Genomic DNA, 15,673 nt, shown 5'->3' with positions numbered 1-15,673 from the left:
GTGCTTCTCAAATGGCAAACCCTGGATCTCTCCAAAGATAAAGGCCCTCCTCAAGGAGAAGAAGAGGGTCTTTAGATCTGGCAACAAGGAGGCGCTGAGGACTGTGCAGAGGGAGCTGAGGGTGGAGATCAGGGAGGGTAAAGATGTCTACAGGACCAGGATGGAGGACCAGCTGCAGCAGAACAACACCATCGGGGTCTGGAAGGGCCTCAAGACGATTTCTGGGTTCAAGGGGCTCAACAAACAGCCTGAGGGGGACCATAAGTGGGTGAATGATCTGAACTCTTTTTTTAACAGATTTGACCAGCCATCCTCCCCTCCCCCCACCCAGACCTCCCTGCTGCGGCCGCTGCAGCCCCCATCTTTTGCACCCCCTGCGGATTATTGCCCCCCCTCCCCCTGCACCTCCCCCCTTTCTACAGCACTCGGCCCCCCTTCACACCTCTCATACTCATACTCATTCTCAGCACTCTACGACCGGCAACCCACCCCCACTCCAACACCTCACAGCACCACACCCCCCAGCGTGTCCCGTCACCAGGTGAGGAAGGAACTGAGGAGGATCAAGGTGAGGAAGGCCACGGGTCCAGATGGCATCAGCTCAAGGCTCCTCAAATCCTGCGCAGACCAACTGTGCGGGATAGCGGAGCACATCTTCAACTTGAGCTTGAGGCTGGGGAAAGTACCACAGCTATGGAAGACATCCTGCATGGTACCGGTACCAAAGACCCCGCGGCCCAAGGACCTCAACAGCTATAGGCCGGTGGCGTTGACATCCCACCTGATGAAGACCCTGGAGAGGCTGGTCCTTGTCCATCTCCGCCCCCTGGTGAGCTCATCCCTGGACCCACTTCAGTTCGCCTACCAATCTGGCATCGGGGTGGATGACGCCGTCATCTTCCTGCTGCAGAGATGCCTCTCTCACCTGGAAAAGGCTGGAAGCACTGTGAGAGTCATGTTCTACGACTTCTCCAGTGCCTTCAACACCATTCAGCCTTTGCCCCTGAGGGACAAGCTGAAGCAGACTACCTCACCAACCGTCCACAGTATGTGCGGATACGGGAGTGTGAGTCAGATCGGGTGTACTGCAGCACAGGGGCTCCACAGGGAACCGTTCTGGCTCCATTCCTCTTCTCCATCTACACATCGGACTTCAAACACAACTCTGCCAACTGCCACCTGCAAAAGTTCTCTGACGACTCTGCGATCGTCGGCCTCATCTCGGCCGATGATGACAGGGAGTACAGGGAACTGAACCAGGACTTCTTAGGATGGTGCCAGCGGAACCGCCTCCAGATCAACTCCAGCAAGACCAAGGAGCTGGTGGTGGACTTCCGCCGTGGTAAACGCTCTCCTTCAACACCAGTGAGCATCCAGGGACTGGACATTGAGATTGTGAAGTCTTATAAGTACCTGGGTGTTCACTTGAACAATAAACTGGACTGGTCTGACCACGCTCATGCACTCTACAAGAAGGGACAGAGCAGACTCTTTCTGCTGAGGAGACTGAGGTCCTTTGGGGTGCAGGGAGCACTCCTGAAGACCTTCTTTGACTCGGTGGAGGCATCAGCCATCTTTTATGGAGTGGTCTTCTGGTGCAGCGGCATCACAGCAGCTGACAGGAGGAGACTGGACAAACTGGTGGGGAAGGCCAGCAGCGTGCTGGGGTGTCCTCTGGATACTGTGGAGGTGGTGGGAGACAGGAGGATGATGGCCAAGCTATCGTCCCTGATGGACCACCCCTCCCACCCCATGCAGGGTACTCTGGCAGCGCTGTACAGCTCCTTCAGCCACCGGCTGATTCATCCCCGGTGTCTGGGGGAGAGGTACCGCAGGTCCTTTCTCCCCGCTGCTGTCAGGCTACACAACAAGCTGAGCTCCCAGTAGGCCACAAACACTTGAACACTTTGGACTTCGCACTGAACAGCACTTTAGCCCAGTTGCCCAGTTGTGCAATACTAATACGTTTAAGTACTTTTTAAAAAAAATTTAAATTTATTTTATACACTTTATCCACTTTATTCTATTTCTACTCCGTCTGTATATATAATATTCTTCTTGTTTTTACTCTTTTATCTTAATTCTGTTATTATACTACTTGTTTTACTTATTACTGTGAGCAATGCTGCTGTAATCCTGTAATTTCCCCACTGAGGGACTAATAAAGGATTATCTTATCTTATCTTATCTTACATACATACATAGATACATACATACATACATACATACATACATACATACATACATACATACATACATACATACATACATACATACATACATACATATACATACATACTTAGACTTTTTTGGGACGGCTTTGCCTATTTAACCGAACCGTCAATGAAAATGTATTTTTAATTTTTTTTAATGAGCGATTTCAGGAATGTGTTGCTGCAACCTAGACAAAGATGATGGAGCCTTCGCGGAACAGGACTATCCTCCAGCTGCCGCTGGAGAGTCCATCTGGAGGTGATGCAGTCAAATGCTGTATTTTATTGGTCATATTACATATGTTTTACATGCATACATGAAATGTGAGTCATATGCACACGCATGACCACATCACTGACAAAGTAATTATATATTTACGAAATATGCGTCCTCGAGTGTGTCACTTAATGCAGCCGGTTATGTTCAGATGATCTTCAGACGTTTGATCATTTCCGACGTATTGTGTTTCAGAGGGTGTCTGTGTCTGTCCAACCAGCGAACGAACGAGCGCCCGAAGACACTCTTCAAGGTGTCCCATTGGCTGAGGAGCCCGTCAATCAAGGGAGGCCCACGGTAGGTTGCAGAGCAGGCATGTTGACTGTGGTTCATAGGGCAGCACACAGCAGCGTACGCCGCCGGGGACATCAATGGTGGAGTACGCGTCCATTCAGGGAAGGGTCTGAGAGAGACCACTACTGGGGCTTACATGGAGAGCTGAAAGTGAATATGAGGTTCACGTCCTTAATGATGTACATATCTCCGGCGCTGCTATTTATTTTGTATGTATATATTGGATTTTCTGAAGCTGCTCCCCGCATCAGACCCTACGATGCGTCGCCTCTTTCCGGGAAGCCCGGCTCAGCCTCTGACACCTGGGAGACCTTCCACACCGACGTGCCTCGTACTGTACCCGAGAGCCGGTTCGCTCTCGGGTCTCTAATCGAACTCACACCGTCGCTTGTCATTGTTTCTGCCGGCTCGACCACCACTAGCCCCATCACTAAAACTGCAGCCACCTTCCACCCTCCACCAACGGACCCGACTACCACCACGGCCCCGGATACCGGAATAATCCCAGCTATCAAGGAACAAATAACAGCGCCGGTTTCCAGATCAACCGGTAAACGATCCACCGATGCACAATCATCACTCTTTGCTCCGGAGAAAAGGCTGCAGACCATGGTGTCCATGGTGTCCCAGCGCACAGCGAACGACGCCTGGGCAGCAGATGGTACCGGCCCGTCTGCTACCTCAGTAGAGAGTCAAGGTGAGTACCGGAACCATCGACCCACACAGCCCGGAGGAGCAGTCGGGCTGCTTTAGCTTCTGCTAAAGACGCTTTGCAATAACGATGAGCTGCGTGGTGTTTTTTAATATATATTTTTTTAGCACATTCATATTCCGAACAGGAGTCTCATTCCGACTGCCAGAGAGCCGGGTGGCCGCACGGGCTTTGACGCAGAGAACGACCAAACGCACCAGGTTGCAACAATGGGCCACGGTGCCCCCCTACAGACAGTCCTGGTCTCAGACGTGCACTGTTGGCCCTGCTGCGTTTAGATGTGCAGCCTAATGTTCCAGAACACTTTTATTATAGGACAAGAGTGCCATATATTACAGTGGGCTGGGGCTGGGAGGGGGGGTGGGGGGTCTCCTGTTGTTGTTCAGTCAACGTATCCGATCCGTCAGTGCAGACCCGGGGTCCTTTTGTGCTCCGCCAGACGTGTTTGATGTTGACAGGGACTTCAAGGAGCTGCTTCCCCTCCATCCTCTATTGTTGTTTGCATGGTAGACACGGAGCAAGGCCGTGCAACCAAAATGGCCAGGCAGGCCAACCCATGAATAAGCTGCCAGAGGAGCCCCTCCTCTCACACCTCATGTCTCCATGTGGATCTGTGTTGTTCTCGGCTGTGGGGGCCTGCCCAAAATGGTTCTTTAAGGAGTGGGAAAGTCTGCCGAAGCCATATTGTTACCCTCTTGCTATCAAGAGATGGAGCTTATTCATTCTTCATGCATTAAACCAGCGATGGATCGGTCCCCTTCCAGTATTAGAATTGTAAGTCTGATATTAAGATGTAACAAATGGAACGTGCAGAAATGGTACAATATTGGTTTCTGTGTCAAGACCGTTTCACTTTATTTAGACTTTAGGCTAGGATGTGTGTGTAAAGTGCAATTAATTAAAGATGTGCTCAAACCAGATTCAAGTAGTGCTATTTACAAACTGTCACAGTTGGCAACATGTTTTCAAAATCTATTTCAGAAAATGCATAATGTTATAGTTTTAACTTCATGATGATTCATGACGCTCCAAAACACACACCCCATATTCTGACTGCCCCTCAGTCATGTTTTTACAATGACCCTTTGTTCTCCCACTGTGTACTACCTTACTGTCAGCATTCATCTCTGTGTTAGGAGGAGGTTAGTTCTTTGGTGTGCTATGATCATAAATTGCTGGTTTTAATGTTGAAGAGGGAGAAGCGGGATGGAGGTTTTGATTGATCTCCATGGTGTACCTCGTCACTTTCAAACGGGCGCCGAGTGGCCGGTTAAAGAGATCCAGATGTTCAGTGGAATATTTTTAAAGTCTGCTGTGATGCTTGTGAATAGATTTTAATGATATATTTGATTTGGTGCTGACATCCTTCTGAACAGTTACATTTGGACTCCTCCTACAGAAGGTCACACAGTCACATAACCTCTGTATAGATGAAACACAAAACACGGACAGAAGTGGGTCAGTCACGATTTCAGAATTGGCATTCCGTGCTTTTTAAATGTTACCTTTCATGAAAATCCTGTGAGGGAAACGCCTCTGAAACATTGTTTACTTTGTCCCACTGACACTTAAACTCTTACACTTATCACACAAGACCAAAAAACTGGTACTTGTGGCAGCATTCTTGAAACCACGAAGTCATGTAGCATTGAACCGTAAACAATTTCAGCCAGATTTGGAATAGTTTATTTAGTAATTGAATATTTTTATTTATTATACATTTGGCTTTTTTTTTTTTCAATGTTCTATTTAGTCGATTTAAGTCTTTCTTTTACTTGCAAAAATGCCCAACATCGTTTCCAGCTGCTCAGTCGTAAAGATGTGCTTTTTTTTCTTTGTCTCATGCGACCGTGAACTTAATGTGTGTGGGGTTCGGACTAACACGCAGTAAGAACATGTTCAGCTTCAGGAAATTGTGATGACCGTTGGACCAATCAAAAAAGCAGGGGCAGATTAATCTATGAATCTACATACTTAAGTATTTTGCGTCCCGTTTTGCAGATGTCTTGAGATAAAATGGCGGCGTGTTCAGGCGCTTCCCTTCGGAAAGCTGTCGGGTGTTATTTGTTAGTCCAAATGAAGTCTTGTGGGAGCTCACACACACAAGCCTCACCATACCTCCATTGAAAGCCCCTCCAGGAATCTCAGCAGCCGTCATTGTTCTAGGTGACGGCCACTCGCAGTGGAGGCCCATCAACAAAGACGTCACCTGGTCCCAGCACACATTCTCTGGCGAGGCTGACGCGAGGTGTGTTTTGACGCGCTCTCCTTCCTTCAACATCTCTCTGTACTTACTGAAAGCGGATCATGTGGGTTGACTCCCAAACCCAAATTCTACGTACAGCGAATGTTCCCGTGCAGGGGCGTCTTCCTCCGCACGAGAGGACTTTTGAGACGGGACTTGTTCTGAGCAGCATGTCTGAATACCACCACCGCTTCACAGCAGTCAATGAGATCGGAGAGAGGTGAACTCAGTTTCCCCCCTTCTCTGCCCACTACACACAGGTCCAGTCCAATCCACATCAAACCTGTTGTGTGGGCCGTACAGACCACCCCACAGGGCCCTATTCCACACCTAGCGGAAGCCCGACTGCAGCGTGTGAGGGGATACGCATTCACCCGAGCTCACGCATTCTCAGGCGTGATCGAGGCCGACAGTTCTTCAGTGGACCTGGCCGAGGGCGAAGGGCTTGATGGTAGACTCCACGTTGCTTTCATTATCATAGGCCTGTTTCGGTACCATAAAAGTCCACGCATCAGTGAAAGAGGAGGCGCCAGGACAGGAATGCTGTCACATTCAGCCGTCCTTTTCTCTTCATCAAACTGCTAGCTGAGGTTTTGTGTGCTACCTGTATGCATACGTACGTGACCAGCATTTTTATTTTGCCCTCACAGCTCTCGCCTGTCTGACTGCTGAGTACATGTTGTAGACAGGCAGGCGGGCAGTCGCCACACCTAACCTGAGATCAGATGAATAATAGATGGCCACTCTACTCTACGGGGTCATCCACATGTCTGTCATTGTATCCTCTGGTTTCTTTGAGTGCACCCTCCATTGATGTCTCAGCTGGACGTCAACGGTTTGCTATCTTTGTTTGGGGCAAAAAAAACCTTATGAGGTGAAGTCATCATAAAACAAAATGACATCAAATAGTACAAGACGGAGCTGATGCCAGTGTGGACCTTTCAAAAGCATGAAGGAGGACGTATGATGATATACATTTGATATCTGGAGTTCCAACCCACAACCTGTGACATAAGACAACCCATTCAGTTTGTTAGGAACTGCCTGGAGCAACAAAGCATGCTCATTTTCATATTTTAATGTTGAAAAACACTATTTCTCACCAGGTTTTTTATTCACCACCTGTCTCCTTTAATCATGTACAGAAGAGGATAAAGGCCTACAGTGGTATTAAAATACAAATTCAGTGAGGTCCAGTTTTGAGATTTCATCACGCGAGGAAAAGCACAATAATAATAATAATTACTAACTTGTGCTATGATTTTCTTTTTCCCATATTGAAGTAGCCAACCGTTGTATTAACGTCTGCATGTAGTCGATCACTGTTATTTCAAATGAAGAAAGTTCAATTTAATAATATCTCAACATTTATTGTCAGCTTTCAAATTTAACTGGATGAACTAATAGATACTCCTCTGAAAAAATAAGTAAATTAAGGGATGCATTTAAAAATGAATAACTTAAAGCACCTTGAAATAAAGTATTTAATTCTAGAAAAAACTGAATTTTGAATTGTCAAAAAAAGCCACTATATTATATTATTCTCGTCTTCTAAAAAGAGAAAATTGTGTGTAGAGATTGTATCTGTGGTTGAAACCACTTGTTTCCGCTCTAATCTCCTCTCTGTTTACATCATTCTGATCATATTGGGCTCTCAGGTTTATTTTCTCTATTTAGGATGTGATGGGATATGTTTGCGCATAAGAGTTGTGCTTGTCCCGTAGTGGAGCTTCACTTTGCTGCTTTTCATAATGGTCATGGTCTCTGGACATATGACACATACTGGTGTTGAACTGCCTTTGGGAAGTAAGAACGTATAAGACTCGGTCCATTCTTGGTCAAAGGCTCTGGTCTCACTGTCCACATTCCTCTTTTTGGAGAACGCCATATGAAATATCTGACTCATATTCTCCGACTGTTGGCTCTCTACTGATCAGAATACACATATTTGATCGGCCGAGTAGCATCACGTGATTCCTTCCATTTTAGTTGCACCATGGTTGACGTACTTCTACTGTGCCATAAAACAAGCCTTTAATTTAATAAGTATTATTATATTTCCATAGCACTTTTCAAGCTTAGGCACAACGGCTAGAAACCCTATAGACTACGACAGATGAAACATAACCTCTTTGCTAAGGTGATATTCTTTTAATGTGCACTTTCTTTACCAAATTAGCCAATACATAAATGCAAGCCTTTGTATAACTTAAGATAATTAAGAATACGAGAGTACACTTATCAAGCTGACCATGCATAAACAGATGAACGTGCAAGTGAAAAATATAAGAAAAGTTCATATAGACTTAAGGAAGATGTGGTTAAGACAAACTCCGACTGCAAATCAAAGAAAGTCTTGAATTTAAAAGAAAAGAGCAAAATATTTGTGCATAAAGAACACTAAAAGAAGCAGAGTTAAATGTAAATACCCATATATTGTTCAGACAACCTCTCATGACTTGTGTGTGTGTGTGTGTGTGTGTGTGTGTCCCCCCCCCCATCCATCCACCAGAGGATCTTTGTAACTGCAGCAGTGGTGGTGAGGGGATTTTGGATCCGGACGAGTGTGACTGGAGCAGCGGTCAGTGTTCCTGTGTGTTGGGCTACACCGGTCTGCAGTGCGAGGACTGCGAGGAGGGACACTTCACCAACGGCAGCGGCTGCCTGCCCTGCGCCTGCGACTCCTTCGGCGCAGTGAACCCCCTCTGTGACAGGTCAGGCTGCTCTCCCCCTCTGGTAGCCATGTTGGACATGTTTGTTTGTTTGTTTGGTCAACATACCTATGTTCTGTGTTTTGCTGGAAAGTGGTCATCTCAGCAGAAATAAATTGGATTTAATATATATTTGGATAGCGGTAAATAGTTTCTAAGTTTTTCACACTGCATATTCTTAGGCCTGGTCGCACAGTGTTAACCCAGGGTTGACCTGAGCCCAGGGTTATAAAATTCATAAATGAGATTAGGTGATAAGAGACATACGGTGCAGACTAATACGGAGCTAAAAGGAGAGGGAATATTGTCTTGTATTCTTTCGGTGGCCTGAAACATGAATATAAAAAAAGCTAATGTTACACTGTGTAAATAGACAACTGTTTGCTAACATAACTTAGTATGGTAATAATCCAGCATGAAAAACAAGTCAAGCTTGAACCTGGCATGGCCTAACCTTCCACAAATTTCAACGAAATCTGACGACGAATGGGATTGAAAAGACACTCTTGTAATTACTTTTTTTGAGAAGCAAGTTGGTATTGTATGACTATTTCAAACCAGCCAGTACTGAGAGGACCTGCTATTCCAGCTGCACTAGCATTAGCTGTGGCTAGTAGTTGCATGTTGGTCTCATCCACATTTGCTGAACAATCATGTGATTGGATGGAGATAACAAAACTGTTGCCAAGCATAGATTACGATGATAGATAGTGTAACAAGCGTGTGTTACCGCGGGTGGTATTACCCTAGCACAGAGACACTAGAGACAGGCACTAGTTAGGTGTTTTTATTAATTGCAGGCGGATGCGGTCTCCGTAGTGCGTTCCACTGATCTGCTCCTGTAGATAGCAGCGTAGGTCCGGCGTTCTGCCGAATCCCAGCACCGCGCTCCTTTGTCCACCTGCACACTTATAATGGGAGCAATCATCATTAGACCCAGGTGAGGCCAATTAGGCCTCCACCTGGTACCGTTCCCTGAGCGTACTCCCCTCTGCAGCTGAGCTTAACCACACCCAGCCACCACAGATAGATAGATAGATAGATATAAAGTTACAGATGGTTATGATAGCTAATACATAGCACTTTGATGTCATTTCTGTATAGGGTTTGGAGTGTTTACTAGAATTCTGCTGCTGACCCAAGACACTGGTTGAACTTGGACTTTTGTTGGCGCTAAAAGCAGGTCTTTGGATTTATTTGAGTGCAAGTGCATACTTGGACAACGCCGAACACAGTGTTCACCTAGCCTTCAGTAACTGAGAAGCAATATACTGGCAGCCATTAGGTCTGATAGCCCACCGCAGCATTCTGCAGAGCTTGGGAAAAACAGGACAGCTCATTGTGTCACTGTGATCTAAACTTTGAAAGAAACTTTGAAAGAAATCCTCTTTGTCAGACTGAGATTTATTTTGAGCCTTACTGAATATGTTCAGGTATCTCTCATATAGCCTCGTTGTATATGTGCAGTGGATTTTCATTACAAAGGTTCTGTAAGATATGTGATGCATCAGCAAAGTGTCTGCAGCTTCTTAAAGATCTTTAGCAACAAGTGCTGTGGTCTACCAAGGCCAAACGTCTGATGTGAATGAGTGTTATCTCATAAAGACTGAGACCAGGTGTTCTGGGGCTCGGCTTTGCTCAGACGTGATGTCCATAACACCAAAGCCTTGCAGAATCCTTATTCAAGGTTGTGATCCCACAGGCCTCCCTGAAGGCAGCAAAATGAACTTCAGATCCTGCTTACTCCTGAAATTCCAAGCCAGAAAACACACGGCAAACCTTGCATGCAGTTTCTCCGGAAGTCACAAGAGCTGTGACTTGGAATGAACCTGCGTGTGTGGGTTGGGAACGTGGTAAAAATAGCGACTGTACTTTCTGCCTCCTAGCCATGAAAAGGAATGCTGCAGCGTTTCAAAAAGCTCGAGTCAGTGTCCAATGTGTGGAGGATTTGTGTTGTCATGCTCTGGAACAAATACGTCACAGTGTAGCTTACATAAACCCAATCCTAATGGGTGCAGACCTTCGCTGGAAACACAAAATGTCTTTTTCCTGTTCATTACGCCTAAAACGCTGTGTCTGGAGTTCAATGTGATGTAGGTGAAGGTGCAGGCAGCTTTCACATAGTGACGTACCTAATACAGTCCTTCTCAGACAGTCTAAGCCTGGCCACTGCTAACCCTGCTAGCCTAGGGTCGCCTTCAGGAGCTTATCACCATGAGTTACACAGATTAGCCAGTTCCCCCCACCCACCCCCTCACAACATTTGGGTATCTTTCCCATTTAGTAATGAGACAGTCACAGGGCTTTAGTTGTGTCCACAGCTACGGGAATCAACACAATGACAGTGAAAAAGAAACCAATAATACGGTGATTTGAGCTAACTAGCTGCAGACATTTTGGGTTTTACTGTCATCCTGCCAGAGAGATGCACACTGGGTATACGCGCTTGTAGATGTCATGAAAAAATGCCAGTCAGAATATCATCATGACATACCCGGTGAGCTCATCTGTTTTATTGTTAACAGTCCACAATATACTTAGGATACTGTGGCTTAACCAAGGACCTGACTTGATGTGGACATCACAGAGGCATTAGAGTTTGCACAATAACTAGATGCACTGTGTTAAGTGCTTGTAGCGAAACGCTAATTTACAACACCTGTCCACAGGAGGCTTTTTTTAAAAAGAGAAAATAAGAAAATACATCCAGAAATGCATCCACAGATACATACACAAAGTACAAGTGTGTTTACAGTGTTGTTTCTCTGTTAACCATGATTTAATAACCCTAATAAATAACCTGTTTCATTTTCAATTCTGTTGGTAGACAGTTCCATGCTTTTGCTCCTTGAACAGAGAAAACTGATTGTCCAAATGAGGTCTTGCGCAATACGACAGTTCCCGTTCACTGGGGCCCATGTGTTCACTCTGCTGGTTTCTTGTAATACATTCATTAAGCAGGGAGGGGTATGACCATGTAGGTATTTAAAAAGCTAGAATAGCTTATAAAGCTTTCAAAGCTGAACATATTGTGTTTTTGCAAGATATGACAATGGTGCCACCTCATTGTTTTTTTGTCCATCATTTTTAACGTCTGGTTATACAGTGATATGATGTGTTGTATAGTTGTTTGTGAGGCTTGTGACCAGGTAGTGACGCAGCATGATAGTTGTGAAAATATAATATCATGCATGTAAAGCTAGGCTGTACTGAATGGTAGATACTTTCTGATGAATCTGAAGCAGTTGAGATTTGTTTTAACTTTTTTGCTGATATTACGCACTTGCTTATCAAATCTTAGATGTGAGTCGAGGATGATTCCTAAGTACTGCACATTGTCAACCTCACTGATTACCTTATTGTTTATTTTTTACCATGAATCTTGCATTTTCATGTCGTTTACATATTGAAAAACAAATTTGAGTCTTTTTCTTTTTACATTCAGCGTTAAGTGAGAGGACTCAAGCCATTGCAATATGGAATGTAAAGAGTCAGTAAGCTGATCAGCGGCCTTGCTAGATGTTTTGGCTGATGTATAAATAACTGTATCATCGGCATACATTTGGCAGACAACCCCCGGACAACTCTCAGGTAGGTCGTTGATATACATGCTAAATAGCAATGGACCTAGAACCGACCCCTGAGGTATCCCCATGCTATTGGCATGGATGGTGGACTTTTCCCCATTGATTCTCACACATTGTACTCTTCCCTTGAGGTACGAGTCAAACCATTGTGAGGCAAGTTCAGAGAATTGGAATTTGGGAAGTTTGGCTATCAACACACTGGTTAACAGTATCGAAAGCCTTTTTTAGGTCTAACAAAACTGCTCCCACAGCATGGCCCTTATCTAAAAGACCTTTAATCTTTTCAATTAGATGGCAGTTTGCGGTCTCAGTAGAATGTGTGGTGTAAGAGTTCAGAGAATCTCGAGCTACCTGGTGCTTGGAAGAAGAAGCTCCGAAGCCAGAGATATATAATAATCATTATTTAATCATAACAAACAAGAGTCATCTGTATACATACATGGTCCAGGCCCGGACGTGCTCACATGGCTTCGCTTCCACAGTCTCCTGACGTAGCCAACAGTTTCTGTCTGGCGTCACCACGTAAGAGACCAAATTCGCGTCTTACAATTAGTTTTATTCTCAGTCCATTCGCTGAGCTAAGCTCCCATTGGTTAGTGGAGGTATTCATGCAAATACCTTTCAGAGACACAGCATGCTACGCTGACCAGCGAATAAGACATAAGGTTCACACCTGAAGGTTAGTTCCATTGGCCACTTCAAAGAATGCCTCAAATCGATAAAGTAGCGGGGTCAAAGCTCACACTTCCGGTCAAGGACAGGAAGTTCCTCTTCAGAATAAAACCCTATTATCCTGCCTTCAGAATAAAAGCAACATCTCAGGTTTCAATCGGCATCCCTTTAACTATTGTCTAAACAATAAAACATCCATTCATTCTCATGCATCATACAATGAATCATTACATTTGTCATTAACAAACAGAATAATAAAACAGTGATCCTCTCTTATGCTTCATAATACATTCCTCAGAATATTCCAAATTAATTATCATATCTTCCTTTATGTTTTAATTTAAAACATAACCTCTCTTATCTACATGTGCAAGTGTATATAAAATCCACTACAACTCAACAGTGGGTCTGAATCCAAATTGTTGTTGATAGAGTAACTCATTTGTTTCTAGATGTATTATGAGTTGCTGTGCTACAATTGTTTCCAGTATCTTGGAGACAACTGGAAGGATGGCAATGGGTCTATAATTGCATGTCAAGTCTTTCTCACTAGATTTAAAAATCTCTAATTGACAGGTTCACAAGGTGTGTTAATGGCTCAAGTAGTTGGGTTCTGTATTTCCTTATCAGTGCAAAAACAAGATTATGGATGTCCTTGGCCTTTGAGCTACTGAAGTGACTCGTAATTTTGTTTACTTTCTCAAGATTAACTGCTTTGATATAAAATAGATTTTGAGAGTTCTGGTCCACCGTGTTGGGTGGCAGTTCTACTGGTTTAAAATGGTTTGCGAGTTCCTGTACTGAGTCTACAAAAAAAGCATTGAACTCATTTATGGGTGTTTGAGTTTGGCCAGAACTATGACAACAATGAACACAAGACATGATGCAACGTGGCCAGAATGTGGACATTAGAACGTGGACGTCATCTTTGTATTTAGTAGCCGCTTGGTCTTAGTCATCTTAGATTTCTTAAATAAATTAGTTGTGTTTTAAGCTTTCTTTCATGCTGAATGACTTATTTCCTCAACATTTATGACCACAACTCTGGTAGACACAAGATTTTAAAGTGGTGTTTTTTGGTTATTCTTTGCTTTACAGATCTGTTGATTAAATCAACTAATTGATTAGTCGCCAACATGGCATGAGTGTTAATTGACTAAGAATGGATTTTGGATTCGGTCAATGTCATTTCAGAATCATACCAAAAACTATTATATCCACCATACCAGGATAATATGCTACTGGTTGCTTGACAAAACAAGAAATAGTCACATAACTCCCTGAAAAAACTGCATCAGGGATTTTCAACCACTGATGTCGGGGGTGAAAGGTCTGTCTTACCATCGGTGTTCCAGTTCAACCCAAAGGTGTTTGAGGTAGTGGTGGGGGTTCTGTGCAGGCCAGTCAAGTTGTTCCACACCAAACTGGGAACACCATTTCTTATGGATCTGGAGTTGGACATGTTGGGCATTGTCATGTTCAAACAAACTGCCACAAAGTTTAAAGGGCACTATTATTAGCCATGTTTCCATTCCCAGACGAGGATGCACATTTTGAATTGTGGCATTACAAAAGCTTGAGGTGGTTTTTGATGCGTTAAATTGAATATGGAAACATCTTTACAGAATAAATTCCGAGCAATCATGTCACTCACATGATTACATTACATTACATGTAATTTAGCTGACGCTTTTATCCAAAGCGACTTACAATAAGTGCATTAAACCTTGAGTCCAAACTCAGAACAACAAGAATCAAGCAAGTACAATTTCTTCAATAACGTTAAACTACAGAATACTATCTGTATGTGCCATTTAAGTGCTACTAAAGTGCTAAACAACAAAGTTCTATCGGACATTTAAGTGCTACTACGGCTCTACCCTCCCTATTCAAGGTATAGTCGAAAAATATGTGTTTTTAGTTTGCGACGGAAGATGTAGAGACTTTCTGCTGTCCTGATGTCAATGGGGAGCTCGTTCCACCATTGAGGAGCCAGCACAGCAAACAGTCGTGACTTTGTTGAGTGTTTAGCTCGAAGTGAAGGAGCTACAAGCCGATTGGCAGAAGCCGAGCGAAGTGAAGGAGGTGGGGTGTACGGTTTGACCATGTCCTGGATGTAGACTGGACCCGATCTGTTCGCAGCACGGTACGCAAGTACCAATGTTTTGAAGCGGATGTGGGCGGCCACCGGTAACCAGTGAAGGTCGCGGAGGAGCGGAGTAGTGTGGGTAAATTTCGGGAGGTTGAAGACCAGTCGAGCAGCTGCATTCATGACTGATCAGCTGATGGAAAAGCATTTCTTTTTAGAATTTATTTCAAATGTTTGTTTCCAATTAGCTCGGCAGTTGAACATAATCAAGGCTATTGCAAACCGTAGCATTTCATTCATTGGAAGTTGCCCCAAACCAAACGTGCACAGGGCCATGCAGTGGGGGACGAAGCAGGTCAACGGGCACAGGAGAGCAGCCACAGCCTTTAGCTGGACATATAATTTGCACTTTAGCTGCAGTTTCCTCATGTCTTAGGACGAACAATGGACCCAATTATTCTCTCGAGCTGACTGGGCCAGTGTGCTTTCTTCACATCATTCTCATTTACAACCAGCTATGATGTACGGAGCGTTGATTGACTCACCAGCAGGTTCACTTCCGGACACCTGAGAGCTGACTGACAGCCAGCAATGAGAGTGAAAGGCTCAAAACCAAGCAGTCACCCATATGCAACTCGGTCTGAGGTGTTAAAGTGTTTGCTGTGATTGTCTGAGGCAGTATTAACTACTAGTAGTGTAATGGACCACTATTGATCTGTACGGATCCCCCTCACGGTCCGGCACACATGGGAACCGCAGATTAATAACCTAGTTTAACGTTAACCATCACAGTGTAAATAAAGGGCCAAAGGTACATTATAACACTTTTTAAATCTAGTGTTGGTGAGGAACTTGAACAAATTCAGTTGTTTG

At 44.5% G+C, this 15,673-nt stretch overlaps 1 protein-coding gene across 1 annotated transcript in view; it reads left to right on the top strand.

The window, feature by feature from the left end:
• The first annotated feature begins 2,264 nt into the window (after nucleotides 1-2,264).
• si:ch211-158d24.2 (multiple epidermal growth factor-like domains protein 9) overlaps nucleotides 2,265-15,673 on the top strand; it is a 37,705-nt gene continuing 24,296 nt past the window's right edge. The window contains exons 1-3 of the mRNA XM_034540977.1: nucleotides 2,265-2,472; nucleotides 2,686-3,481; nucleotides 8,254-8,455. Of these exons, the coding sequence (XP_034396868.1) occupies nucleotides 2,806-3,481; nucleotides 8,254-8,455 (878 nt within the window). The 5' untranslated portion in view covers nucleotides 2,265-2,472; nucleotides 2,686-2,805. The remainder of the gene's footprint in view (nucleotides 2,473-2,685; nucleotides 3,482-8,253; nucleotides 8,456-15,673) is intronic.

Source organism: Cyclopterus lumpus, chromosome 9 (genome assembly GCF_009769545.1).
Source record: "Cyclopterus lumpus isolate fCycLum1 chromosome 9, fCycLum1.pri, whole genome shotgun sequence".
In the NCBI taxonomy this organism is placed as follows: Eukaryota; Metazoa; Chordata; class Actinopteri; order Perciformes; family Cyclopteridae; genus Cyclopterus; species Cyclopterus lumpus.
This window is presented reverse-complemented; position numbering and strand designations above follow the sequence as displayed.